The sequence below is a fragment of the Temnothorax nylanderi genome, unplaced genomic scaffold, assembly GCF_030848795.1.
Source record: "Temnothorax nylanderi isolate EJ_2023f unplaced genomic scaffold, tnyl_v1.0 TNYL_tig0306_pilon, whole genome shotgun sequence".
In the NCBI taxonomy this organism is placed as follows: Eukaryota; Metazoa; Arthropoda; class Insecta; order Hymenoptera; family Formicidae; genus Temnothorax; species Temnothorax nylanderi.
Genome location: NW_027249368.1, coordinates 45,420 through 70,239, shown reverse-complemented (window position 1 = coordinate 70,239; position 24,820 = coordinate 45,420). Strand labels below are relative to the sequence as shown.

At 35.3% G+C, this 24,820-nt stretch overlaps 2 protein-coding genes across 5 annotated transcripts in view; one reads left to right on the top strand and one right to left on the bottom strand.

Moving 5' to 3' along the window:
- Lim3 (Lim3 homeobox protein) overlaps positions 1-13,271 on the top strand; it is a 60,947-nt gene extending 47,676 nt beyond the window's left edge. The window contains exons 3-8 of the mRNA XM_071719680.1: positions 4,612-4,786; positions 5,576-5,778; positions 6,130-6,322; positions 7,919-8,085; positions 9,185-9,400; positions 9,800-13,271. Of these exons, the coding sequence (XP_071575781.1) occupies positions 4,612-4,786; positions 5,576-5,778; positions 6,130-6,322; positions 7,919-8,085; positions 9,185-9,400; positions 9,800-10,014 (1,169 nt within the window). The 3' untranslated portion in view covers positions 10,015-13,271. The remainder of the gene's footprint in view (positions 1-4,611; positions 4,787-5,575; positions 5,779-6,129; positions 6,323-7,918; positions 8,086-9,184; positions 9,401-9,799) is intronic.
- Positions 13,272-13,462: 191 nt separating this feature from the next.
- The window catches only part of Cnn (phosphodiesterase 4D interacting protein centrosomin), a 33,918-nt gene continuing 22,560 nt past the window's right edge, over positions 13,463-24,820 (bottom strand). For all 4 annotated transcript variants that reach the window (XM_071719676.1, XM_071719675.1, XM_071719677.1 and 1 more), the window contains 12 exons: positions 24,340-24,511; positions 24,048-24,187; positions 22,679-23,089; positions 22,090-22,311; positions 21,693-22,019; positions 18,116-18,223; positions 16,164-17,417; positions 15,675-15,962; positions 15,378-15,602; positions 15,097-15,297; positions 14,475-14,694; positions 13,463-14,312 (listed from right to left, as the gene is read on the bottom strand). In XM_071719676.1, coding sequence (XP_071575777.1) covers positions 14,101-14,312; positions 14,475-14,694; positions 15,097-15,297; positions 15,378-15,602; positions 15,675-15,962; positions 16,164-17,417; positions 18,116-18,223; positions 21,693-22,019; positions 22,090-22,311; positions 22,679-23,089; positions 24,048-24,187; positions 24,340-24,511 — 3,780 coding nt within the window. In that variant the 3' untranslated portion in view covers positions 13,463-14,100. The remainder of the gene's footprint in view (positions 14,313-14,474; positions 14,695-15,096; positions 15,298-15,377; positions 15,603-15,674; positions 15,963-16,163; positions 17,418-18,115; positions 18,224-21,692; positions 22,020-22,089; positions 22,312-22,678; positions 23,090-24,047; positions 24,188-24,339; positions 24,512-24,820) is intronic.

The window sequence follows — 24,820 nt, the reverse complement described above, 5'->3', positions numbered from 1 at the left end:
AATATATATTGCGTGCAACATAGAAGGTTGCAAATTGGCACAACTGTTCGGGGCAATTGTAAAAGTTATTCTATCGGTTTGTAGCACTTTTGCAATTTTTTCCTCCAGGTTATAAATAAAAACGTTATTTTACAATAAATTTCAATGTTGCGCGTCTCGAAATAGGTTGCAAATCTAACACATTGTGGAAAATATTACAATAGACATTGCTTTAAGTTTGCAGGACTTTTGCAATTTTTTTCGCAAAGTTATAATAAATTAACATTTTTTTGCAATGTTTAACATGTTCCGGACCTCGGGGATGGTTGCAAAATGAGATTTATTGTTATTTCAACTCACCCAATATTCCATCAAAATTTGAAAACTTTTGTAATTAAAGTTAAATTTTCGAATTTTAGTGTCTTTACTGACTGGCCTATTTTTAATACCCGGCAAGATAAGGTTTATCCTATTCCGCTCCTTTTTACGCTTCTTTCTCACTGCAATCTATATTATAATAATCATGCTTTACATAATTCTCCATCTACTTATTTTTAATAAATAATGCCACAAATATCGAGATACCGAGGTATCTCTTCCATCATGAATGACATACTTCTATTTTTTTATAAACAACGAAATTATACATCCCTTGTTTTATAGAGCTATATTTTAATAACACAGTAAAAAACATTTTGTATTTGAGTAGATTTCTATTTGTATAGAAATTTTTGTGTTACATTTTTAACATACCCTGGTCTTAATGTAACATATTGTCATTGTATAATTTTGACTTTTCTACGATAAGTTAATATTCAACATTTCTAAGAGTTAAAATAACACAATTTTTATGCACGAATTCTTGGTGACATAATATTTTATGTTAAATAAACACCCAAGTTGCGTTACTTTCCTTTCTATGAGAATTTCCATCTGTTAAATCGACATTTTCTTATGTTACATGTCGCTGTCTTCTATTTTTTTGCAAGAAAGAGAAAAGAAAGAATAACATTTTATTTTAATTAAATTTAACATTATAAATATGTAAATTTAACATAAACTTTCCTTCCAGATAGCGTCTATGTGTTACAATTTTGTATTAATTTTTCACATATTACTTGTTGTGTTACTTATTTACATATTTGCCTTCTGTTAAATTAACATAAAAATTAGAGTGTATAAATTGGGACATGTAAAATGTTAAATTTAACATAAAATTTCTTACTGAGAAAAATTAATTTTTTGTAATTATAAAAATTAAGTATTATATTTCTAATTAACACTGTCAATTAATATAATGTCTCCTTGAGTATCAGCATTGCTAGTACATATCAATAAAAATATACTTCTATACATATCGATCTAAATGCTCGTTGTCAAAACTCAGCGTCTCTTCTCCAAGGGCGTACGATCAAACTTTCAACAACGCACGAATAAATGACGGTAAACGCGGAAGATCGGATTACATTCGTCAGCGTCTTACCGCAGACACTCTCTCCGTCCGAAAGGTTTAATATATCGTCCACCATCAGCGAACCATCAGATGACGACGATAGTCGGCCCGCCTCGCTCTTCCAGATCCTCTCATCCTCTCTCATCTCCCGCGCCACGCTGAGGACACCCCAACAGCAACCCCGGCAACGCGGTTCCCGGCAAAGTCGTATAGCGTTGGTGGCGTGCGCCATATTGGGGGGCGGTCGGGCGTCCCACCAATCGGCACCTACCAGACGCTGGCGTGGGTGCCGACCGCACCCAATAATCCAGACACTCGCCCCACCAATCAGCCGCCACACCCACAAGTGTCACGTGCGCACAAGCAACATCATCGCTGGCGAACTAGTCGTGCGCGTACCCTCGTCCTGTACTTGTCGTGCGACGAGTGTGCTCTTTCTTTTACGCCGAGGTATTAATAGAAGTGTTGGTGCGCGATAAGATATACTTGACGAATAGTCAGACTTGTTTGTTCGGATTATCGAAGCTTCGCTGCAAGCCTTCGTAATACGTCGATGTTATCCATAATTATGATCTAGATGAAGTTCTGACAAAAGATACTCCGGTCGTGCATGTTGAAGAACTTGTCTCGTACAATTCCGTGAACTCCAAGTGTCTGATTAAAGAACGAACTGCAGTCAAGATGGATTAAGTGCCAATGGCAAATTTAAGGAACTTATAGCAACAGCTTTTGAAAAACTAATAGAAAAAGCAAGAAAGTTTTAATGAAATGTGTCCTCTTTTTTTTCCAAGAATTAATAACGAATTTGCTCGAAGAAAATTTTTTCGTTTGAAAGCTTGAAGTTATTCCACTCGACAGCCTTTAGGACAAGGACGCCTGGATTTTCCAAAGATATGTCATTTTTCCTTACTATCATGCCTCGGTAACCGTCAGGAAGATAGTGGGCATTCTTTTTCTTCCAACGCTTTCTTGATAAAGAGACTCGCGATCGCACGCACGAAAAAAAAAAAAGAAAAGAAGAATCGATATATGTTCTGATGTACGGAGCGTTGCATTCGCTGAAGTCGCGGGAGCACGGTAGATAATAGCGCGGCGAGTGTGATTGCATGCACGCGGAGAACGGTGGCAGTTATGACTAAGATGAGACTGGAGTTGTTGGGGTGCGATGCTCATCCTCTGGAAGGGATGTACCGTTCGCAACGGCACGACGTCCTAACGCCGCAGAGTAGCCCGGAATCGCGGAGCGTTCGCCAGGAACAGCGCAGCAGCGCGGGCAGCGTTGGCTCCACGATATCGCAAGGCGATATGTATCCGCTAGATCAGCCCACTTTCGAGCTCGATCATCTGCCTCTGCATATCCCAACGATCCTTCATTGTAAGTGTGTCGACGGACGATAGGCGATAGAGAGAGAGAGAGAGAGAGAGAGAGAGAGAGAGAGAGAGAGAGAGAGAGAGAGAGAGAGAGAGAGAGAGAGAGAGAGAGAGAGAGCACCGAGACGCTATTGAGATTATCTAACATTCCTCGAATTCGAGCTCCTGCAAGCTTAATTTTCTCGAGGAAGGTGGAGCAAAAGAACAGCTTTAATCATGCCATTTTATTAGCATAAATAATACGCAGCAGAGTCTTCTCTATTGGAGGGATTAATATTGCGAAAAATTATTATCCCGATTTAGAAGTCTTAATCTCTTATGTCCATTTCTATCAATATAGATTAACTTCTAATTCTTAAAACTAGAAAAAGATAAAAAGTAAGTTAAACCGAGATTAAAGTTAATCTGCATTAGTAAAATGGATATTAATCTTTAAAAGATTTAAGAAATTCTAAAATTCAAAACTTACGAAAATTGGCTTTAAACAATAATGATAGACATTATAGCTTCGCATTTAATTGTTGTGCCAGTTAATACTTAGAATTCGTACTTTAATTTGAGTGTATTTCATTAAAGCAAATAATAAAGAAAAGAGGGAATTCATAAATTAGTTAAAACTTTATACTGTATAGAGTAAAGAATTATTAATTATTATTTAGATATTAAAACTACTGAAACATTGATTTAATTTGATCATTTTCTAGAGCATTGACATTATTGCAGATATTCATATTATAGATATTATTTATTAATATCATATTCTTTAATAAAAATTTAAACTACAATAAACTGTATAAAAGTAATGACAATAAATTTAATATATAAAACTATTTCTCTCATGTGTCTATACTTTTCATATCATATCTATATATTAATTATTATTAACGTACAAAATATGAAAAGTATAAGTGTATATGAAAGTATAATATGAAATAGTATATTACACTACAAGGGCCGAAAGTTGAATTTTCGGCCCTGCGCGTCATGATGCCCCGAGGCGAAGCCGAGGGCATCATGACAAGCAGGACCGAGATTTCAACTTTTGGCCCGCGTAGTGTATACGATTTTTCTTCATAGCCGGTCGAAAGTACGTTATTAATTTTACTTTTTTTAACTTTAAATGTTAATAAGCATGTTTTTGATGCCTGCCCCCGACATTTGCGGCACGAGCGAAGCGAGTGCTGCTGGTCGTGGGGGCAGGCATCAAATACATTCGAAGAGTCAAGTCTAAGAAAATTATCTATGTTAACATTGTCTCTTGAATTTAATGTGCTTTTCAAAATTGACCAAACACTCCATAAAGTTGACGGCTTTAATTTTTTAGATAGGTCCTTAAAATACACAATCAAATTATTTTCTTCACAATTTGACAGTGAAGTTTTGTGTTCTATCTGCCACTTTTTATACGTGTTGTAAACAAGATTGTATCGATCAACAGACTTCTTTGGCAACGTATCTGTATTTATTATCAATCGCGCTTCTGCATCGAAATTTCGTATAACTTCTTCCTCGTCTACGGATTCATCAGATGACATATTGTTCATTTTTGCTAGATTATTGAATTGACTTTAATAATATTTTAATATTAAATTAACTGACGACAGAACAATATTGATGACTATTTTTAAGGTTAAAGGGCGTTAAGGTTTAAGGTTATAGAGGGAGCGCGTGTACTTCTCACAGGGAGTAAATGTTAAGCTTTCGTCCCTGCTATTAGGGACGAAAGTACGTACTTTCGACCGAGGTATGAAGAAAAGTATCTTTTTTTGTACCATGCTTATTACATCCGTTGCGTTGATATGTTGCAGCCACGATACCAAAATGCGGCGGATGTCAGGAAGTTATTTTGGATAAATACGTTCTAAGGGTCCTGGAGAGGTGTTGGCATGCAAGGTGTCTCACGTGTCGGGACTGCGGTGCCAGATTGACCGACAAATGTTTCGCGAGAAACGGCCACGTGTTCTGCAAAGATGACTTCTTCAAGTAAGCACCAATAATTGCTGTCACGACATTACTTGCATATATACACGTGCAAATATTTTCTAAATATTATGTAGATCATGTAGATTTTTAATATATTTATAATATATATACAGAAATTATCTTTGTACATGAAGAGATTATATATTACGGTTTATCTAAAATATTTGTTACTGGTCATTATTCTTATTAATTTTTATTTTTGGTATTTATTGATTATATCTTTAAGAGACCATCTAATCTATATAAATTTACAAAAAAAATAATAGACAAATCTTTTCGGCGTTTTTCGCAATACTTTGTTCGACTTATCCATCTTATCGCGATAATAACGAACTATGACAAGGCAAAAAAATATTATATTTTTAAAACATGTACATAGGATATTTCAATATCGATTCCGGAAGATGTAGCATGTATTTCCTCGTTTATTCGCAAGATATGATATCACTTTTCTTTTCTTTGAAAAGCTAAACCGATTTTCTCTCGTTCTATCCTTCATTCTTTATATCCTTGATTTTTTACTTGAAATATTAAACTACCACAGAATTATTTTTGTTTTAATTACATTTTAAAATTATAATAAAAATAAAGTAAAGAATATTAGCATAAATAATTATGTATAGTAAGCAGAAGTTATTACTTGTAATGATTACTGCAAGCGCATATCGTTACTTGCATTCGCATCGATTGTCGGATTTGACGAATCGCGACAATGTTATGTCAGTTATATAGTTTTGTCATTGATGTGTGAATGTAATGTGAAAATATTGTATGTTGTTGGTGTGGCAGGCGTTTCGGGACAAAATGCGCGGGCTGCGGCCAAGGGCTGGCGCCTTCGCAGGTGGTACGAAGGGCGCAGGAGTTTGTCTACCACCTCACGTGTTTCTCGTGCGCTCTTTGCTCCCGGCAACTGGACACCGGCGATGAATTTTATCTCATGGAAGATAGAAAACTCGTCTGCAAGCCTGATTACGAACAGGCGAAGGCGAAAGGTAAGAAGTGATCTTTATGTAACCTTTTTTAAATTGCCAAAATAGCATTCTCATAAGAAAGGATTCCTTTTCGAAGAATCTTCTATTCAGAATGTAATTTTTTACAGTAATTCTTTTTTTTAGCATTAATTTAAAATTAAATAAATAGTTTCTACTTTCGACTTTTTATAATATTCTAGATATTTTCATAATTTTCCTTGATAATAGAAAAGATATGAACGAAAAATCAAAGTTTAATAGCGTTTGAATATTTTTAATACACGTAAATATGGTTGATAAATTATTGATTGATTAATTAAATAGAGATCTCCAAAATATGTATGTATGATGCGTAATTTACGGGACTTTTAGAACTGGCAGATGGGGGAAGTATAGACGGTGATCAACCTAATAAGAGGCCGCGGACGACGATCACGGCGAAGCAGCTTGAAACTCTCAAGCTGGCGTACAACACCAGTCCGAAACCGGCGAGGCACGTGCGAGAACAGCTGTCTCAGGACACAGGTCTCGACATGCGCGTCGTTCAAGTCTGGTTCCAGAATAGGTAAGAAAAGTTGGATAGTTGAGCTACAGGGCTTCCCATATTCTCTCTCTCTCTCCGAGCTCTTCACGTAGAGATACCTTATATTACAATTCGTCGAACTATGTGTATGTGCGCATTGTATTCGATATAACGTAGACAGGAATAATATTCGGAAGAAATAGAGTCCGAGATTAAATGTATCATCTAAAATTACGCGTTGTATAAATGACAAGCAGTGTGAACGCGATTCATATACTAAATAAAGAAGTTAGATGAGAAAAGTTAATTTTGGATCCTGATGAAATCATCAAATTAAGAGAGAAGCTTATCGTCAGGATTTCTTTTTTCTGCATTAGCGTCTGACGTGGCCTTTGATATGGTTTCTGAAGCCGTTCGTGGAAGCAATCGAGAGATTCGAAGATGTTGAGAGACATCACTCCGAATACATACATTTCTTCCGCAACACAAAACATGTTAGATAATTTAATTAACGACAGCAGAAATTAATTCCCATTATAAAAGTTAATTTCCGAATTAACTCTTGTTCGAAAATTATGCGTCATATACATAATTTGACACAAGCTAAGTAGAGATGTCACTTAATTTGAATGGGAATTTAAATAAATCCCAGAAATATAAACTAAAGATTATAATAATGAAATTGATGTCTACGTTGTTAACTTTATTCTACGTACCCGAGATCATGATATCTGCAAGTATATACTGTACTTTGTAACGGATGGATGCACATTTTTCCCTCTTATCGCTCAAGTGGCACTACGTGATATTGTAAGCAAAGTATAACGATTTGTCGTGAAAAATTGTTTTATCTGTATAAAAGGAGAGTCCTAGTCGCTGACCTCCGTCGCTTATCAGATGCGAACGGTGTTAGAAAGCGCGCGCGCGCCCGTGAAAATAACGCCCAAGGATAAGTAAATAAGGCCTATCAATGACTGCAGATAAATATACTACCTATATAACACACGTAAATTCATAAAACTACACACGTGTGGTGCAGAGTTTTCCAGAAAACTTACACCGATATAATCGACGTAATACGAGATTAATGTCGGACTGTCGCCGCGAGATAAGATACATTTTTTCATTATTCAGCGAAATGATAATGGAAAGTAGAAATTTGTACGAGACGTTACGAGATATGAGTATTTATCATAAATAATCGAACACCTAGCACAACGAGTAAAATGTTTATCGTCCCAGAATTTATTCTTTTTCTTGATTTTATCGGCGTTCAGTATCAACATCCATTGAACGCGTGATATTGAAAGCGATAATATTTGTATTAGCGTAGCATGATATCCATAGTGTATCAATAATTTTTAAATATTGTCTACAAAAAAATAATTAATGATCATAAGCGCAACGAGATATCCCAAAATGAAGTTATAATTTCATAATCATAATTAAGGTTTTTAATATAAACCTATTTTTCGTCGAATCATTAGAAGCATTTAGAAACTTTTTTATTGGTAATTTTATTAATAATCTATTCTATTAAAATTAATGATCTTACCTCTTCGGAGGTTTCCAAAAACAAAACTTTATAATGTAGCTATTAGTGATTGTTATTAATTACTATCGTTATGGTCTCTGTAGGAGGGCGAAAGAAAAGAGGCTGAAGAAAGATGCTGGTAGGACGAGGTGGTCTCAATATTTTCGCAGTATGAAAGGCGCCGGTGCGGGCGGTCACTCGCCTAGACACGATAAGCTTCTTGACAAAGACGAGCTGAAGGTAGACTTGGACTCCACCTTCGGTCATCACGGTGAGTTGCATTATTGCATTATCATTTTGTTGATATAAATATAAAGATGGCAATAAAAAGGCAAGAAAAGCTGAAAGATAGACTACGCAATTCTTGTGTGTCGCAGTTCATCCCAACTATAAATACTAGTTTATAATGTATCGATTCCTTCAACGTTAAAATTAAACTTCTAAGCAAATTAAAATTTTGATTAATAAAAATATTTTTAGTTGAATACAAGTAGAATTTGTCTACTTCATTGTCTTTTTCAAAAATAAATTCTTATAGTTCCAGCTAACTTCTGCAAGAAAATATTATATCTTAATACTTATGATATTTAGTTATCAAGATAAAAAAAATTAAATATAAATTAAATACCAATTGGAAAAAGATAACGATAATAAGAAATATTTATCTTCAAATGTGACAGCGTGATATAAAAATATGCCCATACAACTGGTAGCTATCGTTCCTCCCTCAAATAATTATGTATCAAAGTCATTCATAATAATCGCGTCAGCCGCTTCCGAAATAATCTAGACGAGCGGTGTGTTATACGCGGTACTCGTTCGAGTAAGTGCAGGTAATAGCGAGCATAAATTCAAGGATGGCCCGCAATCTTCCTGAAATCTCGGACACGGTGAGCCGGCAGTTAGCCTCCGCGATCTCCTGAATATTTGAGGAGATCGTCCTCCCCTCGGATAGCATCTGGGTACTGGGAGACCCAGACACAATGGATGCTGCCAGTCGCTGGCTTGACTTTCGACTTCCAACTTACGGCGTTAGAATGATCGCTCGTTACGATAGCTCCCGACGCGTGACGGAAAGCACCACTTTAGCCATATATATTTCTAATGTCCTGATTCGTATCATTATATCTAGTTTCGCAAGTTTTATAACAATAGAATATTCCCAGTGAACATAATGTCCCAAATCGGGATATGATATCTTAAAGACATCATTAAGACGTCTTAATGACGTTATACATCCCGATTTGGGACCTGCGTATTGTCTGGGTTAGCTTAAATGAATATTTTCCCTTAACGAAGGGTTTATATAATACATTCTAATCTAATTGCGCTAGTCTGATACTTAAGAAGAAAACGATTTGTTTTTGCAGACTTGAGTAATGACAGCTACGGAACAGTGGTGAACATGGGCCTGGACGGCGAGGGCGCGAGTCCAGGTGGCGGTGGCAACGGAGCCGGGGGTGGACCGCCCCGCGGGTACCTGGGTGCGACGACACCTCCGTATCTCTCAACGTCCAGATCACCGTCCTTACCACCCCAGTTCCCGTATCCGCCGGACGCTGGTCTCTCGGTGTACACCACTCTCGGTAGGCCTGACGCCAATTACCATACAATATACTCTTGAAAGACAATATACACTTTTGACTCTCTTGACTATCAGTTCTCTCTGTATCTTCAAGTCTTCCAATCTGTAACGTTCCTTAATCCTTTTAACTTTCTGAGTTCCCACAACTTCTTCGTTTCTTCAACCGTGTCGAGAGATCCCGACTCTTTTTAGTTCTCTTGGCTTTCCGAACAATCTGCATGGATTCTCGCAAATCTGCCAATTTTCTCAGCCCTCAGCCCCCATTTCGGACAAGCCTTGCTCGCTAGGTGATCAATAATACACTATAGCTCGGTTTGAGACGAGAAGGAACTCTCGGGCGTTAAACTATTCTACTGCGAGAATCGGAACTTTACGACTGACGTAAACCGTATGATTCCAGGGGGACCGGGCGGCATGGTGCCAGGACCAGCGTCGGATCTGAGTAACGAGTCGAGCGGAGGCGGCGGTGGCGGCGGCGGCGGCGGCGGCGGCGGTGGTAGCGGCGGTGGCGGCGGTTACCCCGACTTCCCGCCGTCGCCGGACTCCTGGCTCGGCGAACCGCCGCCCCCGCATGCTCACCATCATTCTCATTCCCATTCCCATTACGCCACATAACCCGCCAAAACCGCGCGTCGCCAAATACCGTATAGAATAACGTGCTGGCGGAGCGGGGCGTTCACCTGAGATCGTCGATGCCGGTCTCGTCGTCGTCGTCGTCGTCGTCGTCGTCGTCGTCGTCGTCGTCTTCCCCGAAGACGTTTCTTCGAATAAAATAATGAATTTCGTAAATTTCAGAAAGCGCTAAACCTATTCGACAAGGCCTGATTTTATTTGACTGAAGAAGTTCTAAAATCTTTTTTGTGTGCAAGATCTAAAAGCGAAAAACGAATCTTTATTTTCGATTAAGAATGTGAATTTCACATTTTCGTATATTTTCATGGAATATTTTGTATAAAATAATTATATTATGTATATAATGTATATATATTATTTTTTTTAATTCTCTATGAAAAATTTGTATATTTATTTACATATATAAAGATTATGTATCTATACATATATCAAGATTTTTTCATGTACTAAAAATTAAAAAGATTATTGTTATCTCTCTAAAATATATCGTTAATTAATTATTGCAGTGTGTAATTATGATTTTGTTCATGTGCATTTACAATATTTTTTACTTTATTTTGGAACAATGTGATTTATGGAGAATTTAGAAGACTCTAAATCATAATTATCTTAATGATTTATCAATATTTGAATTGATAATTGAAATCGCTTTCTTCGCTCTTAGATCTTTTACACTGTCACTCGATTGCCGGTAAGACAAGTTTGAATTAATCACTGTTCACTAAAATTCCGGATAGACTACAAAAGCATTGCCAGAAAAATCTCGAAAAAATCATTCTTGATAAGACGACGTGGTATCTTCAGCGACGACGGATTGCGCGACGCTTGCAAACGTCTCACATGGTCCAAGTCCACAAGTTATTCTACGCTGGTATTTTACACCGTCCCTCCTCACGATCTTTTGTCATCCGAGCGGCCGTATCGAAGCCTTCATGGCATACGTACGATTCGCATTCGATACTACGACTAATCTAAATATATTTATGTACAAGTTCCTCGTTTCTCGGAGTTTGATTGTCGAGTAATAATAGGAAGTAGTGTTAAACGTGCCCCGGACTGTTCGCGGATCCATTCGTCGTGATCTATGATAGCCCGTTCGTTAATTTCTTTCAGTCTGTAAGTAAGTCGAGCCCGAAAGACAATTTGCAGAATATGAGTGGAAATCAAGATTTTATAACAGGACACGTGCAAATTTTGTTTCTAAGGTATTGAGGTATGACGGATACGGATATTTGATTACTATCTGAATGAATTCGCATCATCACGACGAATGTGATCATCCGTATGGTCATACCATTGCCTCTAGGCCCGATTTTCATAGTGCAAGTTTTTAAAAAGAATACACTAATTGATAAGTTTACATCAATTTGATATTACAGCTTACATATAAAATTCAAAATTTCGCAAATATTCAAGAGAATTAATATACAATAATCAAACTATTTTCTTGCACGAGTATAAAGTCTATTCTTTATATCTTCCTTTAGAATGTGCTGAGATAAAGTACCTGTATAATCTCTAAATTTTTAACAAGATTATCTTGTCGCTCTATTTTATCGTCAAATGGAAGAAGCAAGGAATGTTCTTCGATATCCGATCAACATAAAATGATTTATTTTGATTTAATTATCATTGTTCGAGCGATCTTTGAAGACTTAAATATTGAAAATCGGGCATCGGGCATGCGTGTTGACGATTTATCTTGCTTGCGTGTGACGCTAGAATCTTGAAATGTGTATTGTAAATAGTACGAATTAAACCTGTAGGAAAAGTTGATCCAATCCAGGATATCCGATTTTAGTTGTTACTTCTTAATTACTTGCATTATTGGCATATAAAAAAAAAGATATTGAATCATGTTAATTTAGTGACCAATAATATAATTACAGTTCGTGTGAATGAGATCTTTCCGAATTTAATATTATACAGATATTGTACAGAAACAATAATACTTTTTTTCAGAATCGAATAATGTGGATTGAAAACTTTTCTTTGCTAGTTGAAATTGTGCGTAAGAAAGATTGACGTGCAAAATCTCAACGTGCAAAATCTCAACGTGCACAGTGATGTTTACGTTAAACAATATTTGCAATTTAATTGACATACTTGCAAACGCTTCTTCAGACACGTATTGTCCGTATTACACCATCGTGGACACGCTTTAATTATTATTACACCTGACACAAATTCGAAATCTGAAGAAATCTGAAAAGCGAATGCAAAGTCAAGCACAATCTTCGAGCAGAATTGCGCGATCTTGTACATTCTTGCTATTTTTGCACGCCGATCTGTGCAATGATCAAAATTATAAATTTCGAACTGCACCTCGCTGCTGATTGACCACGAGGTCACGTAAGCCGTCGACTAATGATAACTTGTGACTCGTCATTGTGTATACAGAGGAGAAATTGGAAAATCGTTCTCTCGAGTCGTAAGTCGCAAAATATGTTGATAATCAAAACAGGAGAGAGATAAATTGAACGACTTGAATGTACGATAAATCTTAGGCAAAATGCATGCAATAGTAATACGAGTCTCGCTTGGATTAACAAGTTGATTGCTTTTGTATCTTTTTAACTGTCATCTTTGACATCTTCACAAGTTACAAAAGCACGATAAAACATCTCAGTTTACTCTGTATTATCATGATTCTTCTAATATTTTTATAGATTATATTACCTCTACTAATATTACAAAAATAAATTTCAGATTTTAGAGATTTTAAATAAACGTAATACACTGAATATATTAAAAGAGACACGCTTAGTGGCACTTTGCAAAAACATTAAATAATTTCGTAATAAAATGGAACAGGAATAAGTTGATTAATCCAAATATGGTCTCATATTATTATTAAATGGCATGCTGGCGTGCAAAACGAGCGGCAGCAGCGATAGAAGCGCAAAAACGTCACTGTAGAATTGTATATATCTCGGTACTGGCTCCCAGCTCTCTCCATCCCCCATCACGCCTCCCCTTGTCTTACATGCTCTCATATACGTTCTACCAACGGGTGGGATTATCGCGAACGGAAGGAAAGACGGTAAGAAAGGTATATTAGACTTATAAGAAAGATTAATGTTGTACAGTATTTCTCTCCGCTCCTCGCCGGATGTGCGGTCGAAGGAATTCGCGTGTCTGGCGCAGTTCGTACACTTCACATCACTATGAGTTATTACGGATCTTTATATTATTATCTAGTCATGGAGTGATAATAAAAATTCTATCATAATCTTAAACTCGCCGTGCCACGGTCTTTCATTTTTATTCTCAAGTATTTATTCGCACGCGGCGAATAAACCGCCTCGGAAACAGAAGATATAGGACATCGACGGCGAAAAGGAGAACAGAACAGAAATTCGAGACGCTAAACGTAACATAATTAACACGACGTACGTCACGAACATGCATTTGTGATTAACGCATAAACTCCTGCATATCAATGGCACTTTATTCGTGGTGATTATGTACAAATGCTACATATATGAGATAATTATTAATTATATATACACACATATTGCGAATTTCTGTTATTCATAAAGCAAAATACGTCAACAAACGAAGACAGACTCTAATATCGGCGTTCGCGCCGTATTCAGCATTTGGAGGACTTTTCCACAGTGAAAGAAAATCTACAAAAATGTCAAAAATATCATCCGCGTATCCCGTATAAATATATACAAATCTCAATATACAAATCCATTTTAAGCTCTCGTTTCGTTTTTTTTTTATATTCTTTGAAAATAGTTTGTTTCTATGTTCGTATGAAAATATCTGTCACTTAGAAATCTTTTCCGTTTAAAAATTTTGTAACACGTAATTCCTAGTATTACAGTATTACTGAGTATTGCAATTTTTTGTACCGATATGTATCGTTAGTTCTCTCATCTCAAAAAAATGTGAGAAGAGATAAATGAGAAACGCAGATAAAACACGATACATTGAATGAACAATTAATCTATGAGAAACACAATTCAACGAGTAACAACTTCCCTATGTTCTACTTCCCTTTTTTTCACACTTCGTGCATAATATTTTTTTGATCAGTCAGTCAGTCTGTAATCTCTGTTAGTTGTCCGAAGGTTCGTCGTATGTCCTCGTCTTTTTGAGGATACTTCTTGTGACCATAAGTTGCTTTATTATCGCCTTTTCAACATTTTTCTTGTTCTTGTTTGAGGTCGATAAGTGCTCAAACGTATCCTCCAATGCTTTCCTAGTTTTCATCAGTCTTCGCTTTAATGCTTCATTCTCCTGTTTCAAAGCTTCAACCTCTTCAAGACCTGTAAAAGATAATTACAAGATCACTTATCATTTTAAAGTAAATTAAAAAACAAGTATTATTAAATAAGACTAATTAACCTTAAATTAAGAATTTTCAAAAAGAAGAAATATAATAAGAGAGGAGATTAATAACAAGTTTTTTAAAGCATTTTGAAACGCACCTTCTATCGGTAATGGACTTTCACTGTTTGAATCTCTGTGATTACTACCGTCTTCGTCGCTCAGTAAGTTAGTCATAGATTCTGTGATTTTTAATGTGTCTTTCAAAGGTCTCATTGTAGTAACGGCAGCGTCGCTTTCTATCCCCAAATCTGGCGAACAACTGGATTTACTGCGTCCTCCGAGTGCAGAGTAATTCGTCAGTTGCCAAAACTGCGAGCCCTGTAATAAATTGTAGAAATCAAAGCTTAAATCTTACGTTCACGATCACGGAAACTTACAATGTTTTAAACGAAGAAGTGCGCGATATAAAATTTATTATAAAATATGCTTAACTCATCATAATATAAACTGATCACAAATGCAATCACATAAATCTATAAATCTTTATGCTACAATAATAAATGTAACAGCAATTTATTTTTAATGTGCAATATTTAAATTAAATAAAGTGTGCATGCTATTTAGCGTCACATATAATTGTTAGAAGATTTCTTGAAGTATCATGATATGTATCAATTATGTATAATTCGCGACTTGCACTTGTCCATTTTTAATATAATACAATTTACAAATGAAGCTTAACAACAGACAGCTACATTCAACACTAGAAAATGAACTAACGTTATAAGGTTGATATTCCTGCAGAATATCGCAAGTTTGCTTGAGCGTGGCGTCCGTAGGTATCGACGATACGCCGCTCGAGCTCGCCGCCGAATCGCTAGCCTCGCACACCGCCATGTGTCTCCTGAATTCTTTATTCGCCGTTTCGAGTTCTTGCACTCTTGCTCTATGCGATTCGTTGATCTGATTGAGATCGCATATCTATACGACGACGTTACATCACGTATTAGTAATGGCACACACCGGGAAACACTTTCATGAACTAATGCAGATTCGCTTACCTCTTTGCTGAATTTATCGTGCAGCGAACGAACAGTCACGTCATATCGATTTTCCATTTTTCTTATATCTTGCTCAAGTCTTAACTTGTCGTTCGTCAACTTGGTATTCTCCACGAGTATTTGACTATGCGAAAGAGTGAGATGGTCCAGTTCTTTTCTGAGAGTGGATATGGTTGCCTTGGCGGTTTCCGTTTCATCCTCTAGCTGTTTAATTCTCGCTCGCAACTGAAATGGATCAGATAATTAAAGTTTTGTAAGTATTTTTATAACCAGTGTAAACAAGCAGCACGCACTCACCGATTCATTCTCTTTATTGAGTATCAAAAGGGTTTCCGTAGTCTTTCTATCGGTGTTTTCCTTGTACTGCAAAAATTCAGCTTTCTGTTTGGTAATTTCGCTCGCCATTTGTTCGACATCGTTGATCTTTTTCTCCAATTGCATCTTGCGAACGCTATTCTGCTTGCTCTCCTTTCTCAACGTATGGAACTCGTGTATCCTCTTTTCCAAAGAAGCTTGTAACTTTTCACAAAACCTTTGCGACTTCTCCAACTTCGTGATGAATGGCGTTAATTTTTCATCGATTACCTATAAAATTCAGCTTTTGTAAATTCAATCATTTATAAATTCCTAAATTAATGGGATGTTTATATTACAAATTAATTCAATTTTTAATTAAAACTTTATACATAATTTAGTTTTTTAAAAATTAGTTTTAAAATAATATTTATTTAATCGCGTTAATAAGCATGGGTAATTAATGACCTAAAAATATACAAATACACTTACACAATCGAAAGAAGCTTTTGTGATCAAGTCATTCCTTAGGGCGCTAAGTTCAGAATACAACATGTTATTCGTTTCCTTCAGCTCCTGTATCTGGTGGCTCGCGTCCAGATCGCTAAGGTCGTTCTGATAGGTCTTATAATAAGGCACATAATCCGCGGAGTCCTCGGAGTCGCTGCGGGTCTTGGTATACTTCGTGAATCTTGGACGGCTCAGGTTCTTGTATTGCTTTTCCTGCAGACCGATTCTGGCCATGGAGACGGTCCGATCGGGTTCTGAGAACGTTTCTGAATCCGACTGCGACGCCTGATTTTTCAACGTCTCCACGACGTTGTCGGACCGACTCCTTTTCACGGAACCATCGATCCTATCGTTCACGATCGCACCACCGTCTTCCACGCTCATACCTTCAAGAGCTCGCACAAAATCGTCCGACAGTATTTTGGAGCTGAGCAGAACATCGAGCACGATCTTCTTGTGCTCGTTACCAATAGTGTCCGCACGATCGGTATTCTTGAGCATCTCCTTCATGAACTTCACCAGGTCCTTCAGATGCGTGCGCAGCAGCTCGCAGTACTTCTTCGCCCGTTCCGTCTCGTTGCCACAACCATCGATTTCCGCGGCGATGTCGGGCTTCGACACGAGCTTCAGCCACTTGAGATAATCCACTTCCTTTTCGAGATCATTTCGCTGACTCGTCAGCCTCTGAACGCTCTCGCTTAAAGTCTTCACGTCCACCGTTTCGTCCCCGTTGATGTAATCAAGTTGAACAATGTCGTTCGTGAAATTTACTTTAACACCGATTTCATTCAACTCGTGCATCAGATTTGTTAACTGCAAGCTGCTATCAACTTCCTGGACAATCTCGGGCTTATTACGGTTCCTGTCACTACACGATGCTGTCATATGATTGTGCAGCTTGGCGATCTCCTTGTTCTTGCTCCAGAGTTCTGTGTTAATCAACATCTGCAGATTCTGAGTCGTCGCATGCAGTTCCTTCGTCAACTGTTCAATCTTGCGATTCTTCTCCTCGACCTCGACGTTTCGCTGATTCAACTGCTCGAGCAGATTTTCTCTTCGTAGAGTATCATCGCGATAGTTGGTGGTGGTAACTTCATCCACACCGTTCATCTCATCAACATGTCTGAGTTTATCGAGTTGAGCGGTTTTGTTTTTCAAATCTTCTGTAACGATCTGCTTCTCCATCTCCAGGACCTTAATCTTTTGCTCCTTATTGAGAAGACGAACTTGGAATTCCTATATACAATGAAAAAGAAATAAATTTATTTCATCTGTACCAAAATAAATTATAATTTTATATTTTTTAAATTGTTTTATTTAAAAAAAAACAAATATACAAATAAAAATATAGTAATGTAATAAATTGAAAATTTATTTCAAAATTAATTAAAAATTGTGCTGTCATGTCTGTTGCACAGATATCAATTAAAATTAGTATATCATGTGTAAATTATGTATTTTTTTTTAATTTGTTTGAATAAACGATATAAGATATGTTACAGCAATAACAAAAAAATTTAAGTATATCATTACAGTTACTACAAATATACTATAAATTATAATAAATTTATATATTGCTTTTTAAATACAACATTTAGCGCTTCGTCTTTAAATCAATATTCTATTTAACGTTATTATTATTTAAAATAAATATCATAATATATTTCTTGTTGAACTCTTCCATTTTATATTTGCATAATTATGCAATAAATTGCTAGTTATATAAACACCAAAGAGAAATATAAAAGATAATAAACACAATATAATTAATAAGCATAAAATTCAATTAAAAAGCCGATAATATGATGTCATTCACTTATTTATGAGATTAGTTATTATTTTATTATTATATGTACATACAAATATATCGTAACTGCAAATTATAATTAATAAAATTGCAATAAATAAGAAATTATATTTGCATTATGACATACGTTAAACTCGACTTGCGTCCGTTTTTCCAGGAGATTCTTTTCAGCTTTTATTGTCTCGATTTGGTCTCGCAGGTCGCTAATCTTGCTTTCCATTTCTTCGAAACGTTGCTGCAAGCATAAAGTGTTGTTCCATATCAATAAAACTCAAAACGTTAGGTTCACTGGGAAACTGCTTTATTCAAATATATATAATTTTGATTACAATGAAATATAAAATTCATGTATATAATGTAAGAACCAAGCTTTCGAGAAGTGATAAGAAAAAATGCAAAGACATTACATGCAAGTTATACATTCTTATGCAGGAGAACAGTTACAATAATTTAACTTTTCGTTTTCTTAGACCAACATCGCGGCGGTACGAGTGTGACAATCGCCGGTGCCTAAAAGGGAAACACATTTCTTATAATTTCTCCTGTTTCTTTGCTAAATAAACATGCCATTCTGAGACTTATCTAGTAAAAGAAACTTCAAGAATAATTGCTTCTACTGTACAAAAATATAACAAATTTTCTCGTCTTTAATAATTTGCGAACAAAATAACTTAAAAAATATGATTTAGCTTATGAAAGCAATATAGTCTTCCATCATTAAAAACATTTGTCATGTAAGTTGTCATAAATCATCACTTGCTTTGTGTTAATTTTACAATCGTACTTAAATAACTCTTACAATTGTAAATTGAAATTGTAACTATTTGTGTAAAAAAGATAAACTCATGTCAGTTATTTGATTTCGTGAACGTAAATAAAAATGTATTATATGGGACATGCATGTTTTAATAAGCTATGAATATATGTATAAATTAAATGTTTGAACAGAATGCTTTTTAAATCATAGATTACTTAATAAATTTAGAGAATCTGTTTCTTTTTAACTCGAGATTATTAATCTTCTTCATTTTCAACATCAAATATCTATTTTGTCTATTTTCTATCATCAATATTACACATTTTAAAAATTTCTATATTCATATAAACTTAAAAATGCTGATATTAACAATAAGACTAATCAAATTATAGAACACGGATGTAAAATTGCATATTATTGCATATTATAAAATGTATGTTAATTAATTTCTTAAGATTTTTAATCCATCAAAAGTATTTAATAAAAAATATTTATCTAAATAACTCAATAAATTATTGACTTTTTAATTTAAATCATTTTCAGATTTTATTCTGTAATATGTACGGCTGAAAGAGCACGCTGCAGAGAGGAAATCTATAAAGCCTGATGGCTAAGCACGACAAGTATCCTTTGACGAACATACTGAGAAAGACAGCACTCACAACAACAACACCTGACACTATACCTACCTCCATTCGCACTGAGGCGCACAGACAAGAGAACATATTTAATTGTCGTTGAACTTTTAACTCAACCGGAAAGCAGCAACGAAAGCAGCGACCGATTAATCAACTCGCGAATAGATACTCTACGTCAGTGCTAGTGCGATCAGCACTGGTGAATATCCGTTAGCGTGAAAGAAAACTATGCCAATATAAGTTACCTATGCATCTGGTTCTAATTACTAGCTAATTTTGAATCGCTACAGTTTCCATGAAGCGCAATTATACAAACAAAATTTCTTCACTCTTCTATTTAAATTGTTTTTAATATATAATTTGTTTAATTTTCACAAATTCTTTGGTTATCTCTTTGTGCTCCCTTAACTTATTCGACGCGTAGAGCAAAGTAACAACTTCCTCCCGCTATGCTATGTTAAGAGTTAGCAATCGCGCGCTATTTTCGGAGCGTACAGACGCGAGTCGTTCTCTCGTGATATCGTCGAGATAGCTGGACGATCGGCGACGGATCTATCTCGTTGTTTCTCGTGTTGTTGTATTCTTTGTATTATTATTCGTTCGGCGCTACCGCGGGCTGCGGCGGCTGATCGGTCGAGATGAGTATTCGTATGAGGACTGCCGCGTATCGCGATGCATAGACCGTAAGAAGTCGCGAGAAGAGGCGGCGGTCTCTATTAATAGACGACGACCGCGTCTTCCCGCACGGTATTCCCGAGATACCAAACGAGAGTCGCGCTTTATGCCTCCAAAATCTTTCTCTGACCAATATACAACAGGCTCCTTAGAAAACTTTAGAATATTGACAAGAAATTGTAAAACGCGTGCAACAAAGTTTTATAAGACAAAAGTAAAAGGAAAAGAAGACTGATAAGAATTATGGAAGAGATATGTGATATGAAAGTAATGAGAAATAAAAAGTAATAAGAAAAATTAAGGAAGCAGTAGTTAGTTCTATAGATATTTATAGAATTCAAATTCTTTCCTTTATTTTGGATTCTATTATTTATTTGGATTCTATTATTTAACCCTATGCTGATATTTTTCTATTACTTTTACACAATTTTTTAGATATCCTAAGATTGATGACACCCTTCTCTAATAAATTTTGATGGAATAATTCAAATTTCTATATGCGATATAAACTCTGCAAAATTGTTCTTTTACATTTTAAGGAAGGTTATAAGGTTTAAGAAAGTTTAAATAAATAACTGAAAAAAATATATAAGCAATTCACTAAAGTATATAAATAAAATATTAAATAAATATTAAACAAAAAAATACAATTTTACAATTTTGTCTGGAATTTGACATATTATTTGATATTTTATATTTGAGTATAAAAAGATGTTGAAACATTTAATACATTTTTCTAATAAAGAATCTTTTATAGTGAAGACTATAAAGGATCTCAGAGACTTTTTTATCCTCAATGCAGTGAACTCAAGTGAATATATAAGATTCCATATGTCTTGGAAATAGTAGACTCTATAAAAAGAGTCCTATTATTTATTATATTAATTAAATATCATTAAATATATTAGAAAAAAATCATGTAATGCTATCGTGAGAATTTTGAAACGTTAATAAAAATCTATGCCCTAAAGAAACAGTTAACTTGAAAGTTAATTGTTAAATATTTACAACATTTAAAACATTAATATTGTGCGAACAAACTATAAAATTGTACAAATGCACAAATTCCTATGTACAATAAAGTGTAACCGTGTCTGTTATGGCATATTTTGAATACAATTACTGAAATAAACTACAATAAACAATGTCCAAAATATGAATTGTTAAAATTTATCTAGTACATCGCATTGATTACATCATATATATCATAAAAAATAATAGAAAATTACCTTGTATAAATAAAAAGTGAAAAGTACAAGATATAGTCAAAAATATTTAAAATAAAGTATTACATAGTAAATCTTATTCATGCACTGCAAGAAAAGCGATTGTCAAGCGAGATAGTTAAAAAACAACAAAAATCATGCAATCATAATAACGATGGCATAGAGCAGAAAAGGAGAAACAGAAGTTAGATGAATTTAGCGATTCTGAAAAGAAGAGAGAAACTTCCGATATTTCAAGCTGTTCAATCGTGCTTCTCGGCAATCAAAGCGTGTCTCTACGTTTCAGGATTTAAAATAATATTTAAAGATAAGCATCGCATAAATCTTTCAAAAGGTTGAGTTGTCAAACGTACAATTCTGAAACGTAGAGATCGGCAAACAAGATCAGAGATGAATCGCAATATTGACCTGTTTGCAGGAATCGTTTTGAATATCGTCCACGTTCTTAACGCTGAGATCCTTCAACGAGACGGGACTGTGGCTGTTTCTTCTCTTGCGTAACTCTGACTCTAGTTCCACGATCTGCCGTTCTTGGTGGGAATCCGTATGTAGCCTGTGTTTCTCGCGCTCCATGAAGCCTTGTATCGCTCTAATGGCCTTCTGATACTCGACCTCCAGCTTTTTCAATTTTTGCTCTGAATTTTCTGCCTGCTTCTGGGCGTTGCACAGTTTTAATATCAACTGCTTTCTAGTATCTTCGTGCTGTTTTAATTTATTATCCCTTTCTTCCAGTTCCTGCAATTAAATTCTTTTTGATAAGACCAGATTACCTTGTAGCAAAACAGGCAATAAATATTTTATTAACCTTTACAAGATGCTTAAGTTCCTTGGAATCTCTGTCGAGTGGTGAACTCAAACTCGTCGCTCTTTCTTTACTCGATTCACAATCATAAGAACCATCATGATTCGTTGTACTTTGTACATAAGATACTTTCTGTCCCGTAAACGGTGATAGATAATCGTTTGTCAACGAAATTAAAGCTGAGGGACTACTAGGCGGCGAACGCTTGCCATAATTATTTTCGCACTACAAAGTACAATAAATATAAGTTACAACAGATATAATAGATATAAGTATAATAAAAAAAACCTGATACATAACTTTTAATACAGGTAAATTTGAGAGCTTCTACAGCTGTATTATCAGTATATATTTTTCATTAAAAGCATTTATTCTAAAACTAAATTTATTATATACTTATTATCAATAACGTCAAAAATAAAGAATAAGATGTTTAGCGTCAAGAAAAAAAAAAAGAATAGTAATGCCAGATTATGATTGTATCAAAACGATTAATGTCTCAAGATTCAAGAAATTTTCCTAGCACCAATATATAAAATAATCAGAATCTTGTGCTATCTTATTTCAAAAAATAAAGATCGATTTACTTCACCTGTGATAACAACGCACGATGCTTATTGTTGATCTCTGTGAGGGCGTCATCGCGTGTTTTTACAGATGCCCTCAATTGAATGATCTGCTTTTTCCTTTTTTCGGAAACCTGGCTGATCTCCTCATATGCCTGACACTTTTCTCCCAACAATGCGCTCTTCTGTTTAAGCAATCTGTCCCGTTCGGCGAGATCGTTCTCGTATTGCTGCACGATTGAATCCTTCTTGAACAACTGGTCCTTCAGCTCCTTCACTTCATCGCGCAGTTCCTCGATATTTCGCACTCGATCATTGTCCTGCTTCTCCCGCAGCCGCGTTTCCGTGTCTAATCGCTCTCTGAACTGATCCCTCTCGTTCTCAAGTTCTTGTGCCCAATTGCGCTCCTCTTCCAGACTGCCGGTTATCTGTTTCACCTAAACCGCAAAGCAAATGTCACGTATATTATAAATTCTCCCGCTCGCGCGTACCACTTTCTTTTTATAGACATTATTATACAATCGTGAAATAAAAAGCAAATTCGTATCTCCAATTTGTATCCCCAAGAAAAGAAATGTTTTAATCCGTAGCTGGTTTTCTTACATTCTCTTTGATTTTTGCCTCCCACGATACCCTTAAGACTGCTATCAGTGAAGCAACGTAAAACGCGATTTCGATATTGCAGTAAACATCGAACAAACAAGCACGTAGAACTTATTAATCATGTATCATAAAACTATATGTTTTGTCAATGAATTCGAGTTATAGCGCAAATCAAGTCATCGCGTAAGCAAAAATTTCCTAACTAGTTTCTTCACTGTTGAAATTATCAATATTCAACTCGCAATAAGGAAAAGAAACAAACGCTGATAATATACTACATTTAGAAAGATACTCATTTAGAAAAACTATCATAAACTGGAGGAACGGACATTTTTAGAATAAGAATGTCTATAAAATTTCGAATAAATTATTAATTAAATCCTGTTTGATACGAATTATTAGACATCTTTTTATAATGTAATAAATCACTTTTAAGTAATTTTTCTGTTTGAAGGTATTATACATATATAGGACTGCGTTCGAAAACTTTACTCGGGTGCACACCACGTCGTTCTATCTTTGTTATTCACTAAAAGTTGAACAAGGACAGAACGATGCTGGTGTGCACCCAAGTGAAGTTTTCGAACGCAGCCTAGAAATATTATTTTTTAATAATTATACGTAACTTTTCTATATTTAAACTTTTTCTTATTACTATTAAGAGTTAATAAGTAATTTATAATATTATTGATTGAATTTTTTGTCTCAAAAAGATAGAGTTAAAATATTCTTATGAAACAGAGTTTATTAACAGTGTTAATCTTCATTAAGGTTTATTTTATACGGGCATACCTCTGCTTCGAGGGAAGCCACCAGTTCTTCCATCTGTCGCAACTTTTCTACATTTTTTAACGCCTGTTCCGGAGTGATGCCAAATGTTTCCTTGTAATACGAGGATGTATCTAGTTCCCTTTCTCGATACTCTGCTAATTCTGGGGTAACAGAAAGAATTTATATATAATAGAGGCGTAATAATAATAATAACTATCAGAATAAATAAAATTTATATTGCATTCCAAAATAAATTTAAATATTTGCGCAATAATCAGGTAGCAGACAAAACGAGACAAAAAAGTTCTCTTACCTCTCTCAAGCTTGGTTACTTTTTCTCGTTCTTTTTCAAGCGATTGCTGATATTGATCTTGAGTACGAGAAGTCGCTGCTTTCTGTTCCTCATATAATTTAAAAGCTCTGGCTGCCTGATTAAGCAGGACCTGCTTCTCCATCAATTCCTTCCTCAATTTCTCCAACTCTTCCTGAATGCCATTGAACGTCAGTGATTAGTTAATAACACAATAAACAATAAAATCGCAATAATTAATATAAACTTACAGGTCTTATATAATACATAATTATGTTCATAATAATTTTTCCTTCGAAAAATACGCGTCTAAAGTGAACAACTTGCAATGATAAAAACAAGCTAGAAGAATTGAGACGAAACAAGCTATGATATTGACAATGTCATAGAAACAAATATAAACAAAGATAGTTTACAACGAAATTTGTTAAACGGAAACCTCAAACATATTTGGCAAATATTTTAAATCACTTTCATGAAAACA